General features: G+C 46.3%; 1 protein-coding gene across 1 annotated transcript in view; it reads right to left on the bottom strand.

Annotated features, from left to right (window-relative positions):
- Positions 1-19766, bottom strand: part of LOC311114199 (centrosomal protein of 89 kDa-like) — a gene marked incomplete at both ends in the record, with an annotated part of 35750 nt that extends 15984 nt beyond the window's left edge. The window contains 7 exon segments of the mRNA XM_084189470.1: positions 1668-1835; positions 5469-5649; positions 6088-6203; positions 6916-7000; positions 7003-7018; positions 18473-18556; positions 19716-19766. Coding sequence (XP_084045596.1) covers positions 1668-1835; positions 5469-5649; positions 6088-6203; positions 6916-7000; positions 7003-7018; positions 18473-18556; positions 19716-19766 — 701 coding nt within the window.
- Between the last annotated feature and the right edge of the window lie 296 nt (positions 19767-20062).

Genomic DNA, 20062 nt, shown 5'->3' with positions numbered 1-20062 from the left:
ATGGTTCAGGTCCACTCAACCCCTTAGAGGGCATGGTTCAGGTCCACTCAACCCCTTAGAGGGCATGGTTCAGGTCCAACCCCTTAGAGGGCACGGTTCAGGTCCACTCAACCCCTTAGAGGGCACGGTTCAGGTCCACTCAACCCCTTAGAGGGCATGGTTCAGGTCCACTCAACCCCTTAGAGGGCATGGTTCAGGTCCACTCAACCCCTTAGAGGGCATGGTTCAGGTCCACTCAACCCCTTAGAGGGCATGGTTCAGGTCCACTCAACCCCTTAGAGGGCATGGTTCAGGTCCACTCAACCCCTTAGAGGGCATGGTTCAGGTCCACTCAACCCCTTAGAGGGCATGGTTAACGCCAATAAATACACAGCCGTTCTGAGTGATCACCTTCAACCAATGGTGAAGCATTTCGATCCTGATGGGAGTGGTCTCTTCCAGGATGACAATGCCCCCCATCCACAGGGCACAACTGGTCACTGAATGGTTTGATGAGCATGAACACGATGTAAACCATATGCCCTGGCCGTCTCAGTCACTAGATGGGAGATTCTGGAGCGGCGCCTGAGACAGTGTTTTCCACCACCATCAACAAAACACCAAATTATGGAATTTCTCATGGAAGAATGGTGTCGCATCCCTCCAATAGAGTTCCAGACGTAGAATCTATGCCAAGGAGCATTGAAGCTGTTCTGGCTGGTGGCCCAACGCCCTATTAAGGCACTTTATGTTGGTGTTTCATTTATTCTGGCAGACCAGACTGTGGCCCTTCTCCTCTCCAGAGGATCCCTGAGATTTATCAATAACATGTTCTTCTGACTGGAACCAGACTGTGGCCCTTCTCCTCTCCATAGGATCCCTGAGATTTATCAATAACATGTTCTTCTGACTGGAACCAGACTGTGGCCCTTCTCCTCTCCAGAGGATCCCTGAGATTTATCAATAACATGTTCTTCTGACTGGAACCAGACTGTGGCCCTTCTCCTCTCCAGAGGATCCCTGAGATTTATCAATAACATGTTCTTCTGACTGGAACCAGACTGTGGCCCTTCTCCTCTCCAGAGGATCCCTGAGATTTATCAATAACATGTTCTTCTGACTGGAACCAGACTGTGGCCCTTCTCCTCTCCATAGGATCCCTGAGATTTATCAATAACATGTTCTTCTGACTGGAACCAGACTGTGGCCCTTCTCCTCTCCAGAGGATCCCTGAGATTTATCAATAACATGTTCTTCTGACTGGAACCAGACTGTGGCCCTTCTCCTCTCCAGAGGATCCCTGAGATTTATCAATAACATGTTCTTCTGACTGGAACCAGACTGTGGCCCTTCTCCTCTCCAGAGGATACCTGAGATTTATCAATAACATGTTCTTCCTCCCTTTCTCACTCAGTAGATTTCCACATGACTGAGGATATTTCAAGTTTAGAAGTTAGCACCCAACACCTGTTACCATAAGGACCTGTTGCCATACCATTTTGGCAGTTCCCATAAGGCTCTGGTCAAAAGTAGTACACTATATAGGGAATAGGGTGCCATTTGGGATGTAACCTCTGTCTCTAGTTAGCTGTTGGCATGTCGAGACACCTCCAGTTCAGCCTCCATCCTCTGGATGTCAGCAGTGAGGTCAGGGTCAGGGTTAAGGTCAGAGGTCAGGGTCTGTGTACCTGTTGGCATGTCGAGACACCTCCAGTTCGGCCTCCATCCTCTGGATGTCAGCAGCCAGGTTGGTTTTGTCCAACACCAGACGGTTCTTCTCTGTCTGTAGACTAGTCACTCTCTGCTGCAGCTCCTCGACCACACTCTGCTGACGGCCTGAATCAGCCTCCAGTTGGCTAGAGTAGAGAGCACACAGACACACACACACACACACACACACACACACACACACACACACAAAACACACAAACACACAGACATGCACACACACACACACACAAAACACACAAACACACAAACGCACAAACACACAAACACACAGACATGCATGCATACATGCATGCACACACACATACACACACACACAAACATGCACATACACACACACTTTTAGTGTTTGAGATGTGTGAGGTGATAATTAAAGCCATCTTCAGCCCCTAAGTTATGTTCCACATCTCTGTTATATGGTGCAGATCAATAGTCTATCAGTGGGTTTACTGCAGGACCAACCAGAACAGGAGGGTAGCTGATCAATAGTCTATCAGTGGGTTTACTGCAGGACCAAACCCAGAACAGGAGGGTAGCTGATCAATAGTCTATCAGTGGGTTTACTGCAGTACCAACCAGAACAGGAGGGTAGCTGATCAATAGTCTATCAGTGGGTTTACTGCAGGACCAACCAGAACAGGAGGGTAGCTGATCAATAGTCTAACAGTGGGTTTACTGCAGTACCAAACCCAGAACAGGAGGGTAGCTGATCAATAGTCTATCAGTGGGTTTACTGCAGTACCAAACCCAGAACAGGAGGGTAGCTGATCAATAGTCTAACAGTGGGTTTACTGCAGTACCAACCAGAACAGGAGGGTAGCTGATCAATAGTCTAACAGTGGGTTTACTGCAGTACCAAACAGAACAGGAGGGTAGCTGATCAATAGTCTATCAGTGGGTTTACTGCAGGACCAACCAGAACAGGAGGGTAGCTGATCAATAGTCTATCAGTGGGTTTACTGCAGTACCAACCAGAACAGGAGGGTAGCTGACATTTTGAGGCCACGTCTAAATCTATGACCACGTCTGAAGTAACGCCGCCCTACAAACACTGAGTATGAGGAAAACCTACAGGCTTATTGACAACATAGTTGGGAGTCGGGGAGGAATTAAGCCATCTCGTCTCACCACGATCTAAACTCTTTTAGAACGTTCAGTCATTTTTCAAAAGATCAGAAACTAGGACACGAGTCTGTCTAGTTGTAATCTCAGTTCTGATAACAGAATAGTCATGTGATCTGTCTGTCTGGTTGTAATATCAGCTCTGATAACAGAATAGTCATGTGATCTGTCTGTCTAGTTGTAATCTCAGCTCTGATAACAGAATAGTCATGTGATCTGTCTGTCTAGTTGTAAACTCAGCTCTGATAACAGAATAGTCATGTGATCTGTCTGTCTGGTTGTAATCTCAGCTCTGATAACAGAATAGTCATGTGATCTGTCTGTCTGGTTGTAATCTCAGCTCTGATAACAGAATAGTCATGTGATCTGTCTGTCTGGTTGTAATCTCAGCTCTGATAACAGAATAGTCATGTGATCTGTCTGTCTAGTTGTAATCTCAGCTCTGATAACAGAATAGTCATGTGATCTGTCTGTCTAGTTGTAATCTCAGCTCTGATAACAGAATAGTCATGTGATCTGTCTGTCTGGTTGTAATCTCAGCTCTGATAACAGAATAGTCATGTGATCTGTCTGTCTAGTTGTAATCTCAGCTCTGATAACAGAATAGTCATGTGATCTGTCTGTCTAGTTGTAGTCTCAGCTCTGATAACAGAATAGTCATGTGATCTGTCTGTCTAGTTGTAATCTCAGCTCTGATAACAGAATAGTCATGTGATCTGTCTGTCTGGTTGTAATCTCAGCTCTGATAACAGAATAGTCATGTGATCTGTCTGTCTGGTTGTAATCTCAGCTCTGATAACAGAATAGTCATGTGATCTGTCTGTCTAGTTGTAATCTCAGCTCTGATAACAGAATAGTCATGTGATCTGTCTGTCTAGTTGTAATCTCAGCTCTGATAACAGAATAGTCATGTGATCTGTCTGTCTGGTTGTAATCTCAGCTCTGATAACAGAATAGTCATGTGATCTGTCTGTCTAGTTGTAATCTCAGCTCCGATAACAGAATAGTCATGTGATCTGTCTGTCTAGTTGTAATCTCAGCTCTGATAACAGAATAGTCATGTGATCTGTCTGTCTGGTTGTAATCTCAGCTCTGATAACAGAATAGTCATGTGATCTGTCTGTCTAGTTGTAGTCTCAGCTCTGATAACAGAATAGTCATGTGATCTGTCTGTCTAGTTGTAATCTCAGCTCTGATAACAGAATAGTCATGTGATCTGTCTGTCTGGTGTGAAAAGGAACGTATGGCAGTATATAGTGTCTCTGTGTGATATAGGGTGGTATGCAGTCAGCTGCAGTATATAGTGTCTCTGTGTGATATAGGGTGGTATGCAGTCAGCTACAGTATATAGTGTATCTGTGTGATATAGGGTGGTATGCAGTCAGCTGCAGTATATAGTGTATCTGTGTGATATAGGGTGGTATGCAGTCAGCTGCAGTATATAGTGTATCTGTGTGATATAGGGTGGTATGCAGTCAGCTGCAGTATATAGTGTCTCTGTGTGATATAGGGTGGTATGCAGTCAGCTGCAGTATATAGTGTCTCTGTGTGATATAGGGTGGTATGCAGTCAGCTGCAGTATATAGTGTCTCTGTGTGATATAGGGTGGTATGCAGTCAGCTGCAGTATATAGTGTATCTGTGTGATATAGGGTGGTATGCAGTCAGCTACATATACCACTCTAAGACTGTGTCCCAAACAGCACCCCATTCCCTAATATAGTGCACTACACCCCCTATAGGCCCTGATCAGAGGTAGTCCAGTATGTAGGGAAGAGGGTGCCATTTGGGCCGCTGCCCAATTCATGAAGTATTCAGCTGGAAGTCTTACAAGTCATTTGAGCCAATTAATAGAGTGGAATGGAAAGGTTATCACTAAAAGTATATTAGTCTAATAGGTCCAATTTATAAAGGCAATATTTGATGAAAGGAATTTCCAATGAAAGAGACGTAACGGGTGGTGGATGGAGTCGGTTAGAGGATGTTGTTCTCTGGGTATACCTGGTCCTCTCTGGCTCTTAATGAATGGATTTATTCAGACCCAGTCAACTGAGCCCTCCTGTAGCTCAGTTGGTAGAGCATGGCGCTTGCAACGCCAGGTTGTGGGTTCGTTTCCATGGTGGGCCCAGATAGAGCATGGTGCTTGCAACGCCAGGGTTGTGGGTTCATTTCCCACGGGGGGCCAGTATGAAAATATATGCACTCACTAACTGTAGGTGGCTCTGGATAAGAGCGTCTGCTAAATGACTCACTAACTGTAAGTGGCTCTGGGATAAGAGCGTCTGCTAAATGACTCACTAACTGTAAGTGGCTCTGGATAAGAGCGCCTGCTAAATGACTAAAATGTAAAAATGTATTTGAAGACTCTTCCTCTGAAGGTCCATTGAAGTTAGTCTGGGGAGTCTGTAGCGAATCTATCTACTGTTTGAGTTTGTGTCAGTCAGTATCTTTGTACAGTTTGAGTCGGTGTATTTATAACATCTACAGTTTGAGTCGGTGTATTTATAACCATCTACCGTTTGAGTCGGTGTATTTATAACCATCTACTGTTTGAGTCGGTGTATTTATAACCATCTACCGTTTGAGTCGGTGTATTTATAACCATCTACCGTTTGAGTCGGTGTATTTATAACCATCTACCGTTTGAGTTTGGTTGCGATAGCGTGGTGTTCGTCCCAGCTGACAGCGTTCTCCAGACTGCACCGTGTCTGGAGGTGTTCTGCCTGCAGAGTGTGGAGCTCTCGCCTCGTCTCCTCCAGCTCCCCCTCCAGCCTCTGCTTCTCTGCCTCCAGCAACATCAGCTGCTTACACACCTTAGAGACTGGAGAGGGGGGAGAGGAGGGAGGGGGAGAGGAGAGGAGAGGAGAGGAGAGGAGAGGAGAGGAGAGGAGAGGAGAGGAGAGGAGAGGAGAGGAGAGGAGAGGAGAGGAGAGGAGAAGGGGGAGGGATGGGGGAGGAGAGGAGAGGAGAGAGGGAGGGAGGAGGGAGAGAGGGAGGAGGGGAGGAGGAGAGAGGAGGAGGGAGAGGGAGGGAGGAGGGGAGGAGAGGAGAGAGGAGGGAGGGAGGGGGGGAACAGTTAATGGAGATCCTTGATAACTTTCAATTCTGTGAAGAATTCTACCATACACCTACAGCAGGGTTTGAGAACGACAATTTGATACAGTGTTAATCTGAATGTATAGAATGTACAAACAGAATATAGCTAGTTTAATATAGTAGAGTCTGAAAGTGGGGATTACTGGTGTCTGTCCCTCCCTACCCTCAGTCAGATGTCTCCCGTGACTGTCCTTAGCCTTAGCATGCTGCACCTCCAGCTGGTCTATCAGGACCTGGTTCTCCTGAAGTACCAGACGGGCCTGCTCCTGGAGCTGCCTCCTGGGGAGGAGAGGGGGGAGGGGAGGGAGGAGGAGGGGGGAGGGGAGGTGGGAGGAGAGGAGGGGGAGTGGGAGGGGGAGGAGAGGAGGGGGGAGGTGGGAGGAGAGGAGGGGGAGTGGGAGGGAAAGGAGGAGGAGAGGAGGGGGGGGGTGGGAGGAGAGGAGGGGGGAGGAGGGAGGAGAGGAGGGGGAGGAGGGAGGAGAGGAGGGGGAGGAGGGAGGAGAGGAGGGGGGAGGGAGGAGAGGAGGGGGGAGGAGGGAGGAGAGGAGGGGGGAGGAGGGAGGAGAGGAGGGGGGAGGAGGGAGGAGAGGAGGGGGAGGGGAGGGAGAGAGGAGGGGGGAGGAGAGGAGGGGGAGTGGGAGGGAAAGGGGGAGGAGAGGAGGGGGGAGATAGAAAAATGTCAAGACAGTCTCTCCTCTCTCTCTCTCACACACACACACACAGACAAACAGACAGACAGACATAGAGACAGAGAGACTGAGAGAGACAGAGACAGAGACCAGAGACAGAGACAGAGACAGAGACAGAGACAGAGAGAGAGAGACAGAGAGAGAGAGACAGAGACAGAGAGAGAGAGAGAGAGAGAGAGAGAGAGAGAGAGAGAAGAGAGAGAGAGAGGAGAGAGAGAGAGAGAGAGAGAGAGAGAGAGAGAGAGAGAGAGAGAGAGAGAGAGACAGAGAGAGACAGAGAGAGAGACAGCCAAAGTACTCACCACTCCTTGTGGCTGACTCCTCCTGTCTGTTTCAGGTCCTGGTGTAACTTCTGGTTCTCCTGCACCACCTCCTCCACACGCCCCGGAACCTCCTCAACTCCTCCTAGACACAATCAATCAATCAATAAAAAACACAACTAAGCGTTCACCCTGGATCACAATCACAAGCACTGCCTGGACAGCTCACAGAGCTCAGTCTAGCAGCTGTCCTTACAGGTGAACACTACTCCAGTACTAATCCCATCTATCCTAACAGGTGAACACTACTCCAGTACTAATCCCAGCTATCCTAACAGGTGAACACTACTCCAGTACTAATCCCAGCTATCCTTACAGGTGAACACTACTCCAGGACTAATCCCAGCTATCCTAACAGGTGAACACTACTCCAGTACTAATCCCAGCTATCCTAACAGGTGAACACTACTCCAGTACTAATCCCAGCTATCCTAACAGGTGAACACTACTCCAGTACTAATCCCAGCTATCCTAACAGGTGAACACTACTCCAGTACTAATCCCAGCTATCCTAACAGGTGAACACTACTCCAGTACTAATCCCAGCTATCCTAACAGGTGAACACTACTCCAGTACTAATCCCAGCTATCCTAACAGGTGAACACTACTCCAGTACTAATCCCAGCTATCCTTACAGGTGAACACTACTCCAGTACTAATCCCAGCTATCCTAACAGGTGAACACTACTCCAGTACTAATCCAGCTATCCTTACAGGTGAACACTACTCCAGTACTAATCCCAGCTATCCCTAACAGGTGAACACTACTCCAGCACTAATCCCAGCTATCCTAACAGGTGAACACTACTCCAGTACTAATCCCAGCTATCCTAACAGGTGAACACTACTCCAGGACTAATCCAGCTATCCTAACAGGTGAACACTACTCCAGTACTAATCCCAGCTATCCCTAACAGTGTGAACACTACTCCAGTACTAATCCCAGCTATCCTAAAAGGTGAACACTACTCCAGGACTAATCCCAGCTATCCTAACAGGTGAACACTACTCCAGTACTAATCCCATCTATCCTAACAGGTGAACACTACTCCAGTACTAATCACTTTGAAGGTTTCTACTGATCTTAAAGAGATCGAGCCTACTAGTATTAGCTCTCCATCTGAATTTGCACCAGCTTCTTCAACAAACAAACAAACAGAGCACCACATGCATCCACTTACAATAACTGATGTGTAAGACCTGTCTCTGCTGCATATCAACTGTATTATACCCTATATCAGGACCTGTCTCTGCTGCATATCAACTGTACTATACCCTATATCAGGACCTGTCTCTGCTGCATATCAACTGTACTATACCCTATATCAGGACCTGTCTCTGCTGCATATCAACTGTATTATACCCTATATCAGGACCTGTCTCTGCTGCATATCAACTGTATTATACCCTATATCAGGACCTGTCTCTGCTGCATATCAACTGTACTATACCCTATATCAGGAACTGTCTCTGCTGCATATCAACTGTATTATACCCTATATCAGGACCTGTCTCTGCTGCATATCAACTGTATTATACCCTATATCAGGATCTGTCTCTGCTGCATATCAATTGTACTATACCCTATATCAGGACAATCCAGCTCTTGAAATCCAGAACAGTACAACTTCTACAGACACACAGTATAAAAGACAGATCGGGAGGAGGACAGCTGCTGGCTAGTATTTATACAGTTGAAGTCGGAAGTTTACATACACTGAGGTTGGAGTCATTAAACTCTTTTTTCAACCACTCCAAAAATGTATTGTTAACAAACTATAGTTTTTGGCAAGTTGGTCGGGACATCTACTTTGTGCATGACACAAGTAATTTTTCCAACAATTGTTTACAGACAGATGATTTCACTTATAATTCACTGTATCACAATTCAGTGGGTCAGAAGTTTACATACCACTAAGTTGACTGTGCATTTAAACAGCTTGGAAAATTCCAGAAAATGATGTCATGGCTTTAGAAGCTTCTGATAGGCTAACTGGCATAATTTTAGTCAATTGGAGGTGTACCTGTGGATTTATTTCAAGGCCTACCTTCAAACTCAGTGCCTCTTTGCTTGACATCATGGGAAAATCAAAAGAAATCAGCCAAGACCTCCGAAAAAAATTTGTAGACCTCCATAAGTCTGGTTCATCCTTGGGAGCAATTTCCAAAAGCCTGAAGGTACCACGTTCATCTGTACAAACAATAGTACGCAAGTATAAACACCATGGGACCACGCAGCCGTCATACCACTCAGGAAGTCGACGTGTTCTGTCTCCTAGAGATTAACGTACTTTGGTGCGAAAAGTGCAAATCAATCCCAGAACAACAGCAAAGGACCTTGTGAAGATGCTGGAGGAAACAGGTACAAAAGTATCTATATCCACAGTAAAACGAGTCCTATATCGACATAACCTGAAAGGCCGCTCAGCAAGGAGAAGCCACTGCTCCAAAACCGCCATAACAAAACCAGACTATGGTTTGCAACTGCACATGGGGACAAAGATTGCACTTTTTGGAGAAATGTCCTCTGGTCTGATGAAACAAAAATAGAACTGTTTGGCCATAATGACCATCGTTATGTTTTGGAGGAAAAAGGGGGATGCTTTCAAGCCGAAGAACACCATCCCAACCTTGAAACACGGGGGTGGCAGCATCATGCTGTGGGGGTGCTTTGCTGCAGGAGGGACTGGTGCACTTCACAAAATAGATGGCATCATGAGGAAGGAAAATGATGTGGATATATTGAAGCAACATCTCAAGACATCAGTCAGGAAGTTAAAGCTTGGTCGCAAATAGGTCTTCCAATGGACAATGACCCCAAGCATACTTCCAAAGTTGTGGCAAAATGGCTTAAGGACAACAAAGTCAAGGTATTGGAGGTGGCCATCACAAAGCCTGACCTCAATCCTATAGAACATTTGTGGGCAGAACTGAAAAAGCGTGTTGTGAGCAAGGAGCCTACAAACCTGACTCAGTTACACCAGCTCTGTCAGGAGGAATGGGTCAAAATTCACCCAACTGATTGTGGGAAGCTTGTGGAAGGCTACCCAAAACATTTGACCCAAGTTAAACAATTTAAAGGCAATGCTACCAAATACTAATTGAGTGTATGTAAACTTCTGACCCACTGGGAATGTGATGAAAGAAATAAAAGCTGAAAGAAATAATTCTCTCTACTATTATTCTTGACATTTCACATTCTTAAAATAACTGGTGATCCTAACTGACCTAAGACAGGGAATTTTTTACTAGGATTAAATGTCAGGAATTGTGAAAAAACTGAATTGAAATGTATTTGGCTAAGGTGTAATGTAAAAATTCTGACTTCAACTGTACATACTGCTGATACATTTAGAGTCTGGGAGGAGGAGTACTGCTGGGGATGAGAGGAGGAGAGCTGCTGAGGATGAAGAGGAGGAGAGCTGCTGAGGATGAAGAGGAGGAGAGCTGCTGGGGATGAAGAGGAGGAGAGCTGCTGGGGATGAAGAGGAGGAGAGCTGCTGAGGACTGAAGAGGAGGAGAGCTGCTGGGGATGAAGAGGAGGAGAGCTGCTGGGGATGAAGAGGAGGAGAGCGCTGGGGATGAGAGGAGGAGAGCTGCTGGGATGAGAGGAGGGGAGAGCTGCTGGGGATGAGAGGAGGAGAGCTGCTGGATGCAGAGGAGGGGGATGGAAGAGGAGGAGAGCTGCATCTGAGGATGAAGAGGAGTTTGGATGGTGAGAAGAAGGAAGAAGGATTATAAGACGTTTCACTTCCTTAGGGGAGGATTAGAACCCTATCTCTGCTAAGAGGGAGGCAGAGGGGAGGAGAGGGGAGGAGAGGAGAGGAGAGGAGAGGAGAGGAGAGGAGAGGAGAGAGGGAGGAGAGGAGAGGAGGGGAGGGGAGAGGAGAGGAGAGGAGAGGAGAGGAGAGGAGAGGAGAGGAGAGGAGAGGAGAGGAGAGGAGAGGAGAGGAGAGGAGAGGAGAGGAGAGGAGAGGAGAGGAGAGGAGAGGAGAGGAGAGGAGAGGAGAGGAGAGGAGGGAGGGGAGGGGAGGGGAGGGAGAGGAGAGGAGAGGAGAGGAGAGGAGAGGAGAGGAGAGGAGAGGAGAGGAGAGGAGAGGAGAGGAGAGGAGAGGAGAGGAGAGGAGAGGAGAGGAGAGGAAAGGAGAGGAGAGGAGAGGAGAGGAGAGGGAGAAAGAAGGCAGAGCAGGGGTAAGGGAGGAAATCCTAAAATGCATTATTCTTTTTATTCCTTTTCAGCCTTATTCCTTATTCAGCTCCCAGTGGAGCAACAGCCTCATTCACTGATGACTATCCCCTGAAAGACCCTTGTAGAGCTGTGGACTTTACCATATCAGAGAGGAAGGATTCTGCTGCAGGAGAAATAGTCTTTCAAGTCTGAGATCTCTATCGTTTGAACCCAGCAACTGTGTGTGTGTGTGTGTGTGTGTGTGTGTGTGTGTGTGTGTGTGTGTGTGTGTGTGTGTGTGTGTGTGTGTGTGTGTGTGTGTGTGTGTGTGTGTGTGTGTGTGTGTGTGTTGCTGTGGCACTGCCTTAAACGCTATGAACACTTGATCTCGAAAATACACAACGGGAATATATAACCTCGATTTGAAACAGAATATGTAATCAAGTCAAGTCTATATTTAATCTACATATCTTCCTGTCACATCAAGTTCATCTTTTAAAACTGTAGAAACACCACAAATTGTCACACCCTGGCTATGGGACTCTAGTTGTTGAGCCAGGGTGTGTTTGTTCTATGTGGTGTATTTCTATGTTGGGGGTTCTAGTTTGTTAATTTCTATGTTTGCCTGAGTGACTCCCAATCAGAGGCAACGAGTGTCAGCTGTTGGCTGGTTGTCTCTGATTGGGAGCCATATTTAAACTGTCTGATCAGGGCCCATAGTGTATATATATATTATAGTGCACTACACTATGGGCCCTGATCAAAAGTAGTCCACTATAAAGGGAATAAGGTGCCATTTGGGACACATCCCCAGAAACACCCAGAAATATCCACTGACATGATGGAGTCAGAGTGTAATGCCTAGACTACTGCAGGGCTGATATTACCACCAGCACCACGGCTAAATCACTCATTTAGACTTCTCAGGGCTGATATTAACACCAGCACCACAGCTAAATCACTCATTTAGACTTCTCAGGGCTGATATTAACACTAGCACCACAGCTAACTTCTCAGGGCTGATATTACCACTAGCACCACAGCTAACTTCTCAGGGCTGATATTACCACCAGCACCACAGCTAACTTCTCAGGGCTGATATTACCACCAGCACCACAGCTAAATCACTCATTTAGTCTTCTCAGGGCTGATATTAACACCAGCACCACAGCTAAATCACTCATTTAGTCTTCTCAGGGCTGATATTAACACCAGCACCACAGCTAAATCACTCATTTAGTCTTCTCAGGGCTGATATTAACACCAGCACCACAGCTAAATCACTCATTTAGTCTTCTCAGGGCTGATATTAACACCAGCACCACAGCTAAATCACTCATTTAGTCTTCTCAGGGCTGATATTAACACCAGCACCACGGCTAAATCACTCATTTAGACTACTGCAGGGCTGATATTAACACCAGCACCACGGCTAAATCACTCATTTAGACTACTGCAGGGCTGATATTAACACCAGCACCACGGCTAAATCACTCATTTAGACTTCTCAGGGCTGATATTAACACCAGCACCACAGCTAAATCACTCATTTAGACTTCTCAGGGCTGATATTAACACCAGCACCACGGCTAAATCACTCATTTAGACTTCTCAGGGCTGATATTAACACCAGCACCACAGCTAAATCACTCATTTAGACTTCTCAGGGCTGATATTAACACCAGCACCACAGCTAAATCACTCATTTAGACTTCTCAGGGCTGATATTAACACCAGCACCACGGCTAAATCACTCATTTAGACTTCTCAGGGCTGATATTAACACTAGCACCACAGCTAAATCACTCATTTAGACTTCTCAGGGCTGATATTAACACCAGCACCACAGCTAAATCACTCATTTAGACTTCTCAGGGCTGATATTAACACCAGCACCACAGCTAAATCACTCATTTAGACTTCTCAGGGCTGATATTAACACCAGCACCACAGCTAAATCACTCATTTAGACTTCTCAGGGCTGATATTAACACCAGCACCACAGCTAAATCACTCATTTAGACTTCTCAGGGCTGATATTAACACTAGCACCACAGCTAAATCACTCATTTAGACTTCTCAGGGCTGATATTAACACTAGCACCACAGCTAAATCACTCATTTAGACTTCTCAGGGCTGATATTAACACTAGCACCACAGCTAAATCACTCATTTAGACTTCTCAGGGCTGATATTAACACTAGTACCACAGCTAAATCACTCATTTAGACTTCTCAGGGCTGATATTAACACTAGCACCACAGCTAAATCACTCATTTAGACTTCTCCTCAATTAAAAAAATGCCATCGATACTATTGGCCAATTTACAATCGCTTGATAATAAAGTGGACGAACTACAGGCAGGAATATCCTACCAACGGGACATTAAAAACTGTAATATCTTATGTTTCACCGAGTCGTGGCTGAACGAAGACATAAATAACATACAGCTGGTGGGTTATACACTGTATCAGCAGGATAGAACAGCAGCCTCTGGTATTTTTGTAAACAACAGCTGGTGCACGATATCTAAGGAAGTCTCGATGTTTTGCTCGCCTGAGGTAGAGTATCTCATGATAAGCTGCAGACCACACTATTTACCAAGAGAGTTTTCATCTATATTCTTCGTAGCTGTCTATTTACCACCACAAACCGATGCTGGCACTAAAACCGCACTCAATGAACTGTATACGTGACCGGGGACTTTAATGCAGGGACATTTTTTAAAACTCTAGAGACCACCTTTACTCCACACACAGAGACACGTACAAAGCTCTCCCTCGCCCTCCATTTGGCAAATCTGACCATAATTATATCCTCCTGATTCCTGATTACAAGCAAAAACTAAAGCAGGAAGCACCAGTGACTCCGTCAATACAGAAGTGGTCAGATGACGCAGATGCTAAGCTACAGGACTGTTTCGCTAGCACAGACTGGAATATGTTCCGGGACTCATCCGATGGCATTGAGGAGTACACCACATCAGTCACTGGCTTCATCAATAAGTGCATCGATGACGTCGTCCCCACAGTGACCGTACGAACATACCACAACCAGAAGCCATGGATTACAGGCAACATCCGCACTGAGCTAAAAGGGTAGAGCTTATAAGAAATCCCGCTATGCCCTCCGACTAACCATCAAACAGGCAAAGAGTCAATACAGGACTAAGATTGAATCGTACTACACCGGCTCTGACGCTCGTCGGATGTGGCAGGGCTTGCAAACTATTACAGACTACAAAAGGGAAGCACAGCCGCGAGCTGCCCAGTGACACAAGCCTACCAGACGAGCTAAATCACTTCTATGCTCGCTTCGAGGCAAGTAACACTGAAACATGCATGAGAGCATCAGCTGTTCCTGACGACTGTGTGATCACGCTCTCCGTAGCCGATGTGAGTAAGACCTTTAAACAGGTCAACATTCACAAGGCCGCAGGGCCAGACGGATTAACAGGATGTGTACTCCGAGCATGCGCTGACCAACTGGCAAGTGTCTTCACTGACATTTTCAACCTCTCTCTGTCTGAGTCTATGTTTCTCGCAGACCATCATAGTCCCTGTGCCCAAGAACACTAAGGTAACCTGCCTAAATGACTACCGACCCGTAGCACTCACGTCTGTAGCCATGAAGTGCTTTGAAAGGCTGGTCATGGCTCACATTAACACCATTATCCCAGAAACTCTAGACCCACTCCAATTTGCATACCACCCCCAACAGATCCACAGATGATGCAATCTCTATTGCACTCCACACTGCCCTTTCACACCTGGACAAAAGGAACACCTATGTGAGAATGCTATTCATTGACTACAGCTCAGCGTTCAACACCATTTACCATTTACGTCATTTAGCAGACGCTCTTATCCAGAGCGACTTACAGTTAGTGCATAGATTACTTTTTTTTTTTTTCATACCCCCCGTGGGAATCGAACCCACAACCCTGGCGTTGCAAACGCCATGCTCTACCAACTGAGCTACATCCCTGCCGGCCATTCCCTCCCCTACCCTGGACGACGCTGGCCAATTGTGCGCCGCCCCATGGGTCTCCCGGTCACGGCCGGCTACGACAGAGCCTGGATTCGAACCAGGATCTCTAGTGGCCTTAGACCACTGCGCCACTCAGGAGTATACACCATAGAGCCCTCAAAGCTCATCACTAAGCTAAAGACCCTGGGACTAAACACCTCCCTCTGCAACTGGATCCTGGACTTCCTGACGGGCCACCCCCTGGTGGTAAGGGTAGGTAACAACACATCTGCCACACTGATCCTCAACACAGGGGGCCCCTCAGGGGTGCGTGCTCAGTCCCCTCCTGTACTCCCTGTTCACTCATGACTGCATGGCCAGGCACGACTCCAACACCATCATTAAGTTTGCCGATGACACAACAGTGGTAGGCCTGATCACCGACAATGACGAGACAGCCTATAGGGAGGAGGTCAGAGACCTGGCCGTGTGGTGCCAGGATAACAACCTCTTCCTCAACGTGATCAAGACAAAGGAGATGATTCTGGACTACAGGAAAAAGAAGAGGACCCAGCACGCCCCCATTCTCATCGTTGGGGCTGTAGTGGAGCGGGTCTAGAGCTTCAAGTTCCTTGATGTCCACATCACCAACAAATTGGTCCAAGCACACCAAGACAGTCGTGAAGAGGGCATGACAAAGCCTATTCCCCCTCAGGAGACTGAAAATATTTGGCATGGGTCCTCAGATCCTCAAAAAGGTTATACAGCTGCACCATCGAGAGCATCCTGACTGGTTGCATCACAGCCTGGTATGGCAACTGCTCAGCCTCCGACCGCAAGGCACTACAGTACATCACGAATTTGGCTGTCTGGGAGTCTGTCTGGGAGTCTGTATCTGGCTGATTGGTTGTGTGAGAGGAATATTGATGCCTAAATTCAACTTCTAGAACTCAAAGCATGGTGTCTCTCCCACTGACTCCCAATAGCCTGATCAACCAGGCAGCAGTCCTACACCTATTTATGATTAAGGGGTCCTGAGGTTGTAAAAGATTCTGCCGTTTTTATATAACAGAAGTATATTTATGAAGCACAGAGGAACTCCATTGATATAAATTATACTCCTTTATCTCTATGAGAAATGAAACTCTTTGAAGATGAACTCTCTAGAGTAGCGTCCAAAATGGCACCCTATATATATTGAACAAAAATATAAACCCAACATGCAACAACTTCAAAGATTTTACTGAGTTACATTATTATATAAGGAAATCAGTCAATTGAAATAAATTCATTAGGCCCTAATCTATGGATTTCACATTACTGGAAATACAGATTTGCATCTGTTGGTCACAGATACCATTAAAAAAGTAGGGGCATGGATCAGAAAACCAGTCAGTATCTGGTGTGATCACCATTTGCCTCATGCAGCGCGACACATCTCCTTCGCATAGAGTTGATCAGGCTGTTGATTATGGCCTGTGGAATGTTGTCCCACTCCTCTTCAATGGCTGTGTGACGTTGCTGGATATTGTCGGGAACTGGAACACGCTGTCGTACATGTCGATCCAGAGCATCCCAAACATGCTCAATGGGTGACATGTCTGGTGAGTATGCAGGCCATGGAAGAATCTGTGAAATCTTCAGATTCCAGGATTTGTGTACAGATCCTTGCGACATGTACCCATGCATTATCATGCTGAAACATGAGGTGATGGCGGCGGATGAATGGCACGACAATGGGCCTCAGTATCTTGTCACGGTATCTCTGTGCATTCAAATTGCAATTGATAAAATGCAATTGTGTTTGTTGTCCGTAGCTTATGCCTGCCCATACCATAACCCCACCGCCACCATGGGGCACTCTGTTCACAACGTTGGAGGTGGCTTATGGTAGAGACTTGAACATTCAATTCTCTGGCAACAGCTATGGTGGACATTCCTGCAGTCAGCTGCAATTGCACACTCCCTCAAAATGTGAGACATCTGTGGCATTGTGTTGTGTGACAAAACTGCACATTTTAAAGTGGCCTTTTTATTGTCCCCAGCACAAGGTGTATCTGTGTAACAACCATGCTGTTTAATCATCTTCTTGATATGCCGCACCTGTCAGGTGGGTGGATTATATTGGTAAAGGAGAAATGCTCACTAACATGGATGTAAACATATTTGTGCCCAAATTTGAGAGAAATAAGCTTTTTGTGCGTATGGTACATTTCTGGGATCTTTTATTTCAGCTCCTGAAACATGGGACCAACACTTTACATGTTGCGTTTATATTTTTGTTCATTGTAGTGTAGTGCCCTATTCCCTTTATAGTGCACTACTTTAGACCAGGGTGCATAGGGAACAGGGTGCTATTTGGGATGCAGACTAAGTGAAAAATGGCCAGCCAAGAGGAGTTGTGTTTTTCGCTCTCCAAATCCGTTTGACAGTTTAGTCGACATAGTTGAGCATATTTCAACCAGAGTCTGGGTAGGCCTCTCTCTATGCCCCAGAGTCTGGGTAGGCCTCTCTCTATGCCCCAGAGTCTGGGTAGGCCTCTCTCTATGCCCCAGAGTCTGGGTAGGCCTCTCTCTATGCCCCAGAGTCTGGGTAGGCCTCTCTCTATGCCCCAGAGTCTGGGTAGGCCTCTCTCTATGCCCCAGAGTCTGGGTAGGCCTCTCTCTATGCCCCAGAGTCTGGGTAGGCCTCTCTCTATGCCCCAGAGTCTGGGTAGGCCTCTCTCTATGCCCCAGAGTCTGGGTAGGCCTCTCTCTATGCCCCAGAGTCTGGGTAGGCCTCTCTCTATGCCCCAGAGTCTGGGTAGGCCTCTCTCTATGCCCCAGAGTCTGGGTAGGCCTCTCTCTATGCCCCAGAGTCTGGGTAGGCCTCTCTCTATGCCCCAGAGTCTGGGTAGGCCTCTCTCTATGCCCCTAACTCACTTTCATTGGATGGCTTCACCCCACACTTTAACTTACTGGCTGAGCATGATGTGTTTTCATTGGCTCTTAACTCTCTCCTGTTTCTCTGTTTAAATAGACCATAACACATTTCATTGGCTCTTAACTCTCTGCTGTTTCTCTGTTTAAATAGACCATAACACATTTCATTGGCTCTTAACTCTCTGCTGTTTCTCTGTTTAAATAGACCATAACACATTTCATTGGCTCTTAACTCTCTGCTGTTTCTCTGTTTAAATAGACCATAACACATTTCATTGGATCTTAACTCTCTGCTGTTTCTCTGTTTAAATAGACCATAACACATTTCATTGGCTCTTAACTCTCTGCTGTTTCTCTGTTATATAGACCATAACACATTTCAAAAGTGTAAAGATATTAACAAGTGGATAACAGGGTGAAACTTATGCAAAAACACAAAGAAACGTGTATCCGCGCACACACACACACACACTCTTACCTCCGAGGACTGCAGAAGAGCATCTTTCTCACTCAACCGGTCTTCATAAGCCAGCAACAATGGAGATAAATACTTCATGTCCAGCTGAGAGATAGAATGGATCAAAACAGAGGTTAGAGTTTAGCCATCAGCAATATATCACACCCACCGCTGGTTTCCAGCACAAAGATTAAGCCTCGACCTGGACTAAAAAGCTAACTCAATTGAGAATCTAAATCTGTGTTGGCAGTCAGACGTCTACAGTGAGCGGTCCCTAAAACAGAGCGCTCTAAACGATCAGCAGACGAACGTTAGATCCACATCCGGTGCTAGGGATCGCTAAGGATCACCAAGGATCGCTAAGGATTACCAAGGATCTCCAGGGATCGCTAAGGATTACCAAGGATCGCTAAGGATCGCTAGGGATAGCTAAGGATTACCAAGGATCTATAGGGATAGCTAAGGATTACCAATGATCTCTAGGGATAGCTAAGGATTACCAAGGATCTCTAGGGATAGCTAAGGATAACCAAGGATCTCTAGGGATAGCTAGAGATAGCTAAGGATAACCAAGGATCTCTAGGGATAGCTAGAGATAGCTAAGGATAACCAAGGATCTCCAGGGATAGCTAAGGATTACCAAGGATCTCTAGGGATAGCTAAGGATTACCAAGGATTGCTAAGGATCGCTAGAGATAGCTAAGGATAACCAAGGATCACTAAGGATCGCTAGGGATAGCTAAGGATAACCAAGGATAACCAAGGATAGCTAAGGATCTCTAAGGATAACCAAGGATCTCTAGGGATAGCTAAGGATAACCAAGGATCGCTAAGGATCACTAGGGATAGCTAGGGATAACCAAGGATCGCCAAGGGTAATTAGGGATAGCTAAGGATAACCAAGGATCGCTAAGGATCGCTAAGGATAACCAATGATCGCTAAGGATTGCTAAGGATAGCTAAGGATAGCTACGGATTGCTAAGGATCGCTAAGGATTGCAAAGGATTACTAAGAATAGCTAGGGATAGCTAAGGATTGCTAGGGATAGCTAATGATAGCAAATTATCACTAAGGATTGCGAAAAATCGCTAGGGATAGCTAAGGATAGCTAAGAATTGCTAAGGATCGCTAGAGATAGCTAAGGATTGCTAAGGATCACTAGGGATCGCTAAGGATTGGGCTCATAATTCACTGCTATACATATTAGAAGACAATGGCACTGTTTCTAGAGGAGGAAACCATGAGAAGGTCTGAGTGACTGACCAGCCAGGGGGGAGCAGATCCTTTAAGTGGCAGGCCACGGGTTCTGGAGCTCTGGAAGACATGGAGAGAGAACCATAATACAGGAACTACAGGACATCTATAGATTTACATTAAAAAAAACATTTTAGTCATTTAGCAGACGCTCTTATCCAGAGCGACTTACAGTTAGTGAGTGCATACATTATTATTATTTTTTTTTTTATCATACTGGCCCCCCGTGGGAATCGAACCCACAACCCTGGCGTTGCAAACGCCATGCTCTACCAACTGAGCTACATCCCTGCTGGCCATTCCCTCCCCTCCCTGGACGACGCTGGGCCAATTGTGCGCCGCCCCGCATATCCATC

This window comes from Coregonus lavaretus (genome assembly GCF_964263955.1).
Source record: "Coregonus lavaretus genome assembly, contig: HAP1_SCAFFOLD_4835, whole genome shotgun sequence".
In the NCBI taxonomy this organism is placed as follows: domain Eukaryota; kingdom Metazoa; phylum Chordata; class Actinopteri; order Salmoniformes; family Salmonidae; genus Coregonus; species Coregonus lavaretus.
The sequence above is the reverse complement of the archived record's forward strand: the minus strand, read 5'-3'. Positions and strand labels throughout refer to the sequence as shown.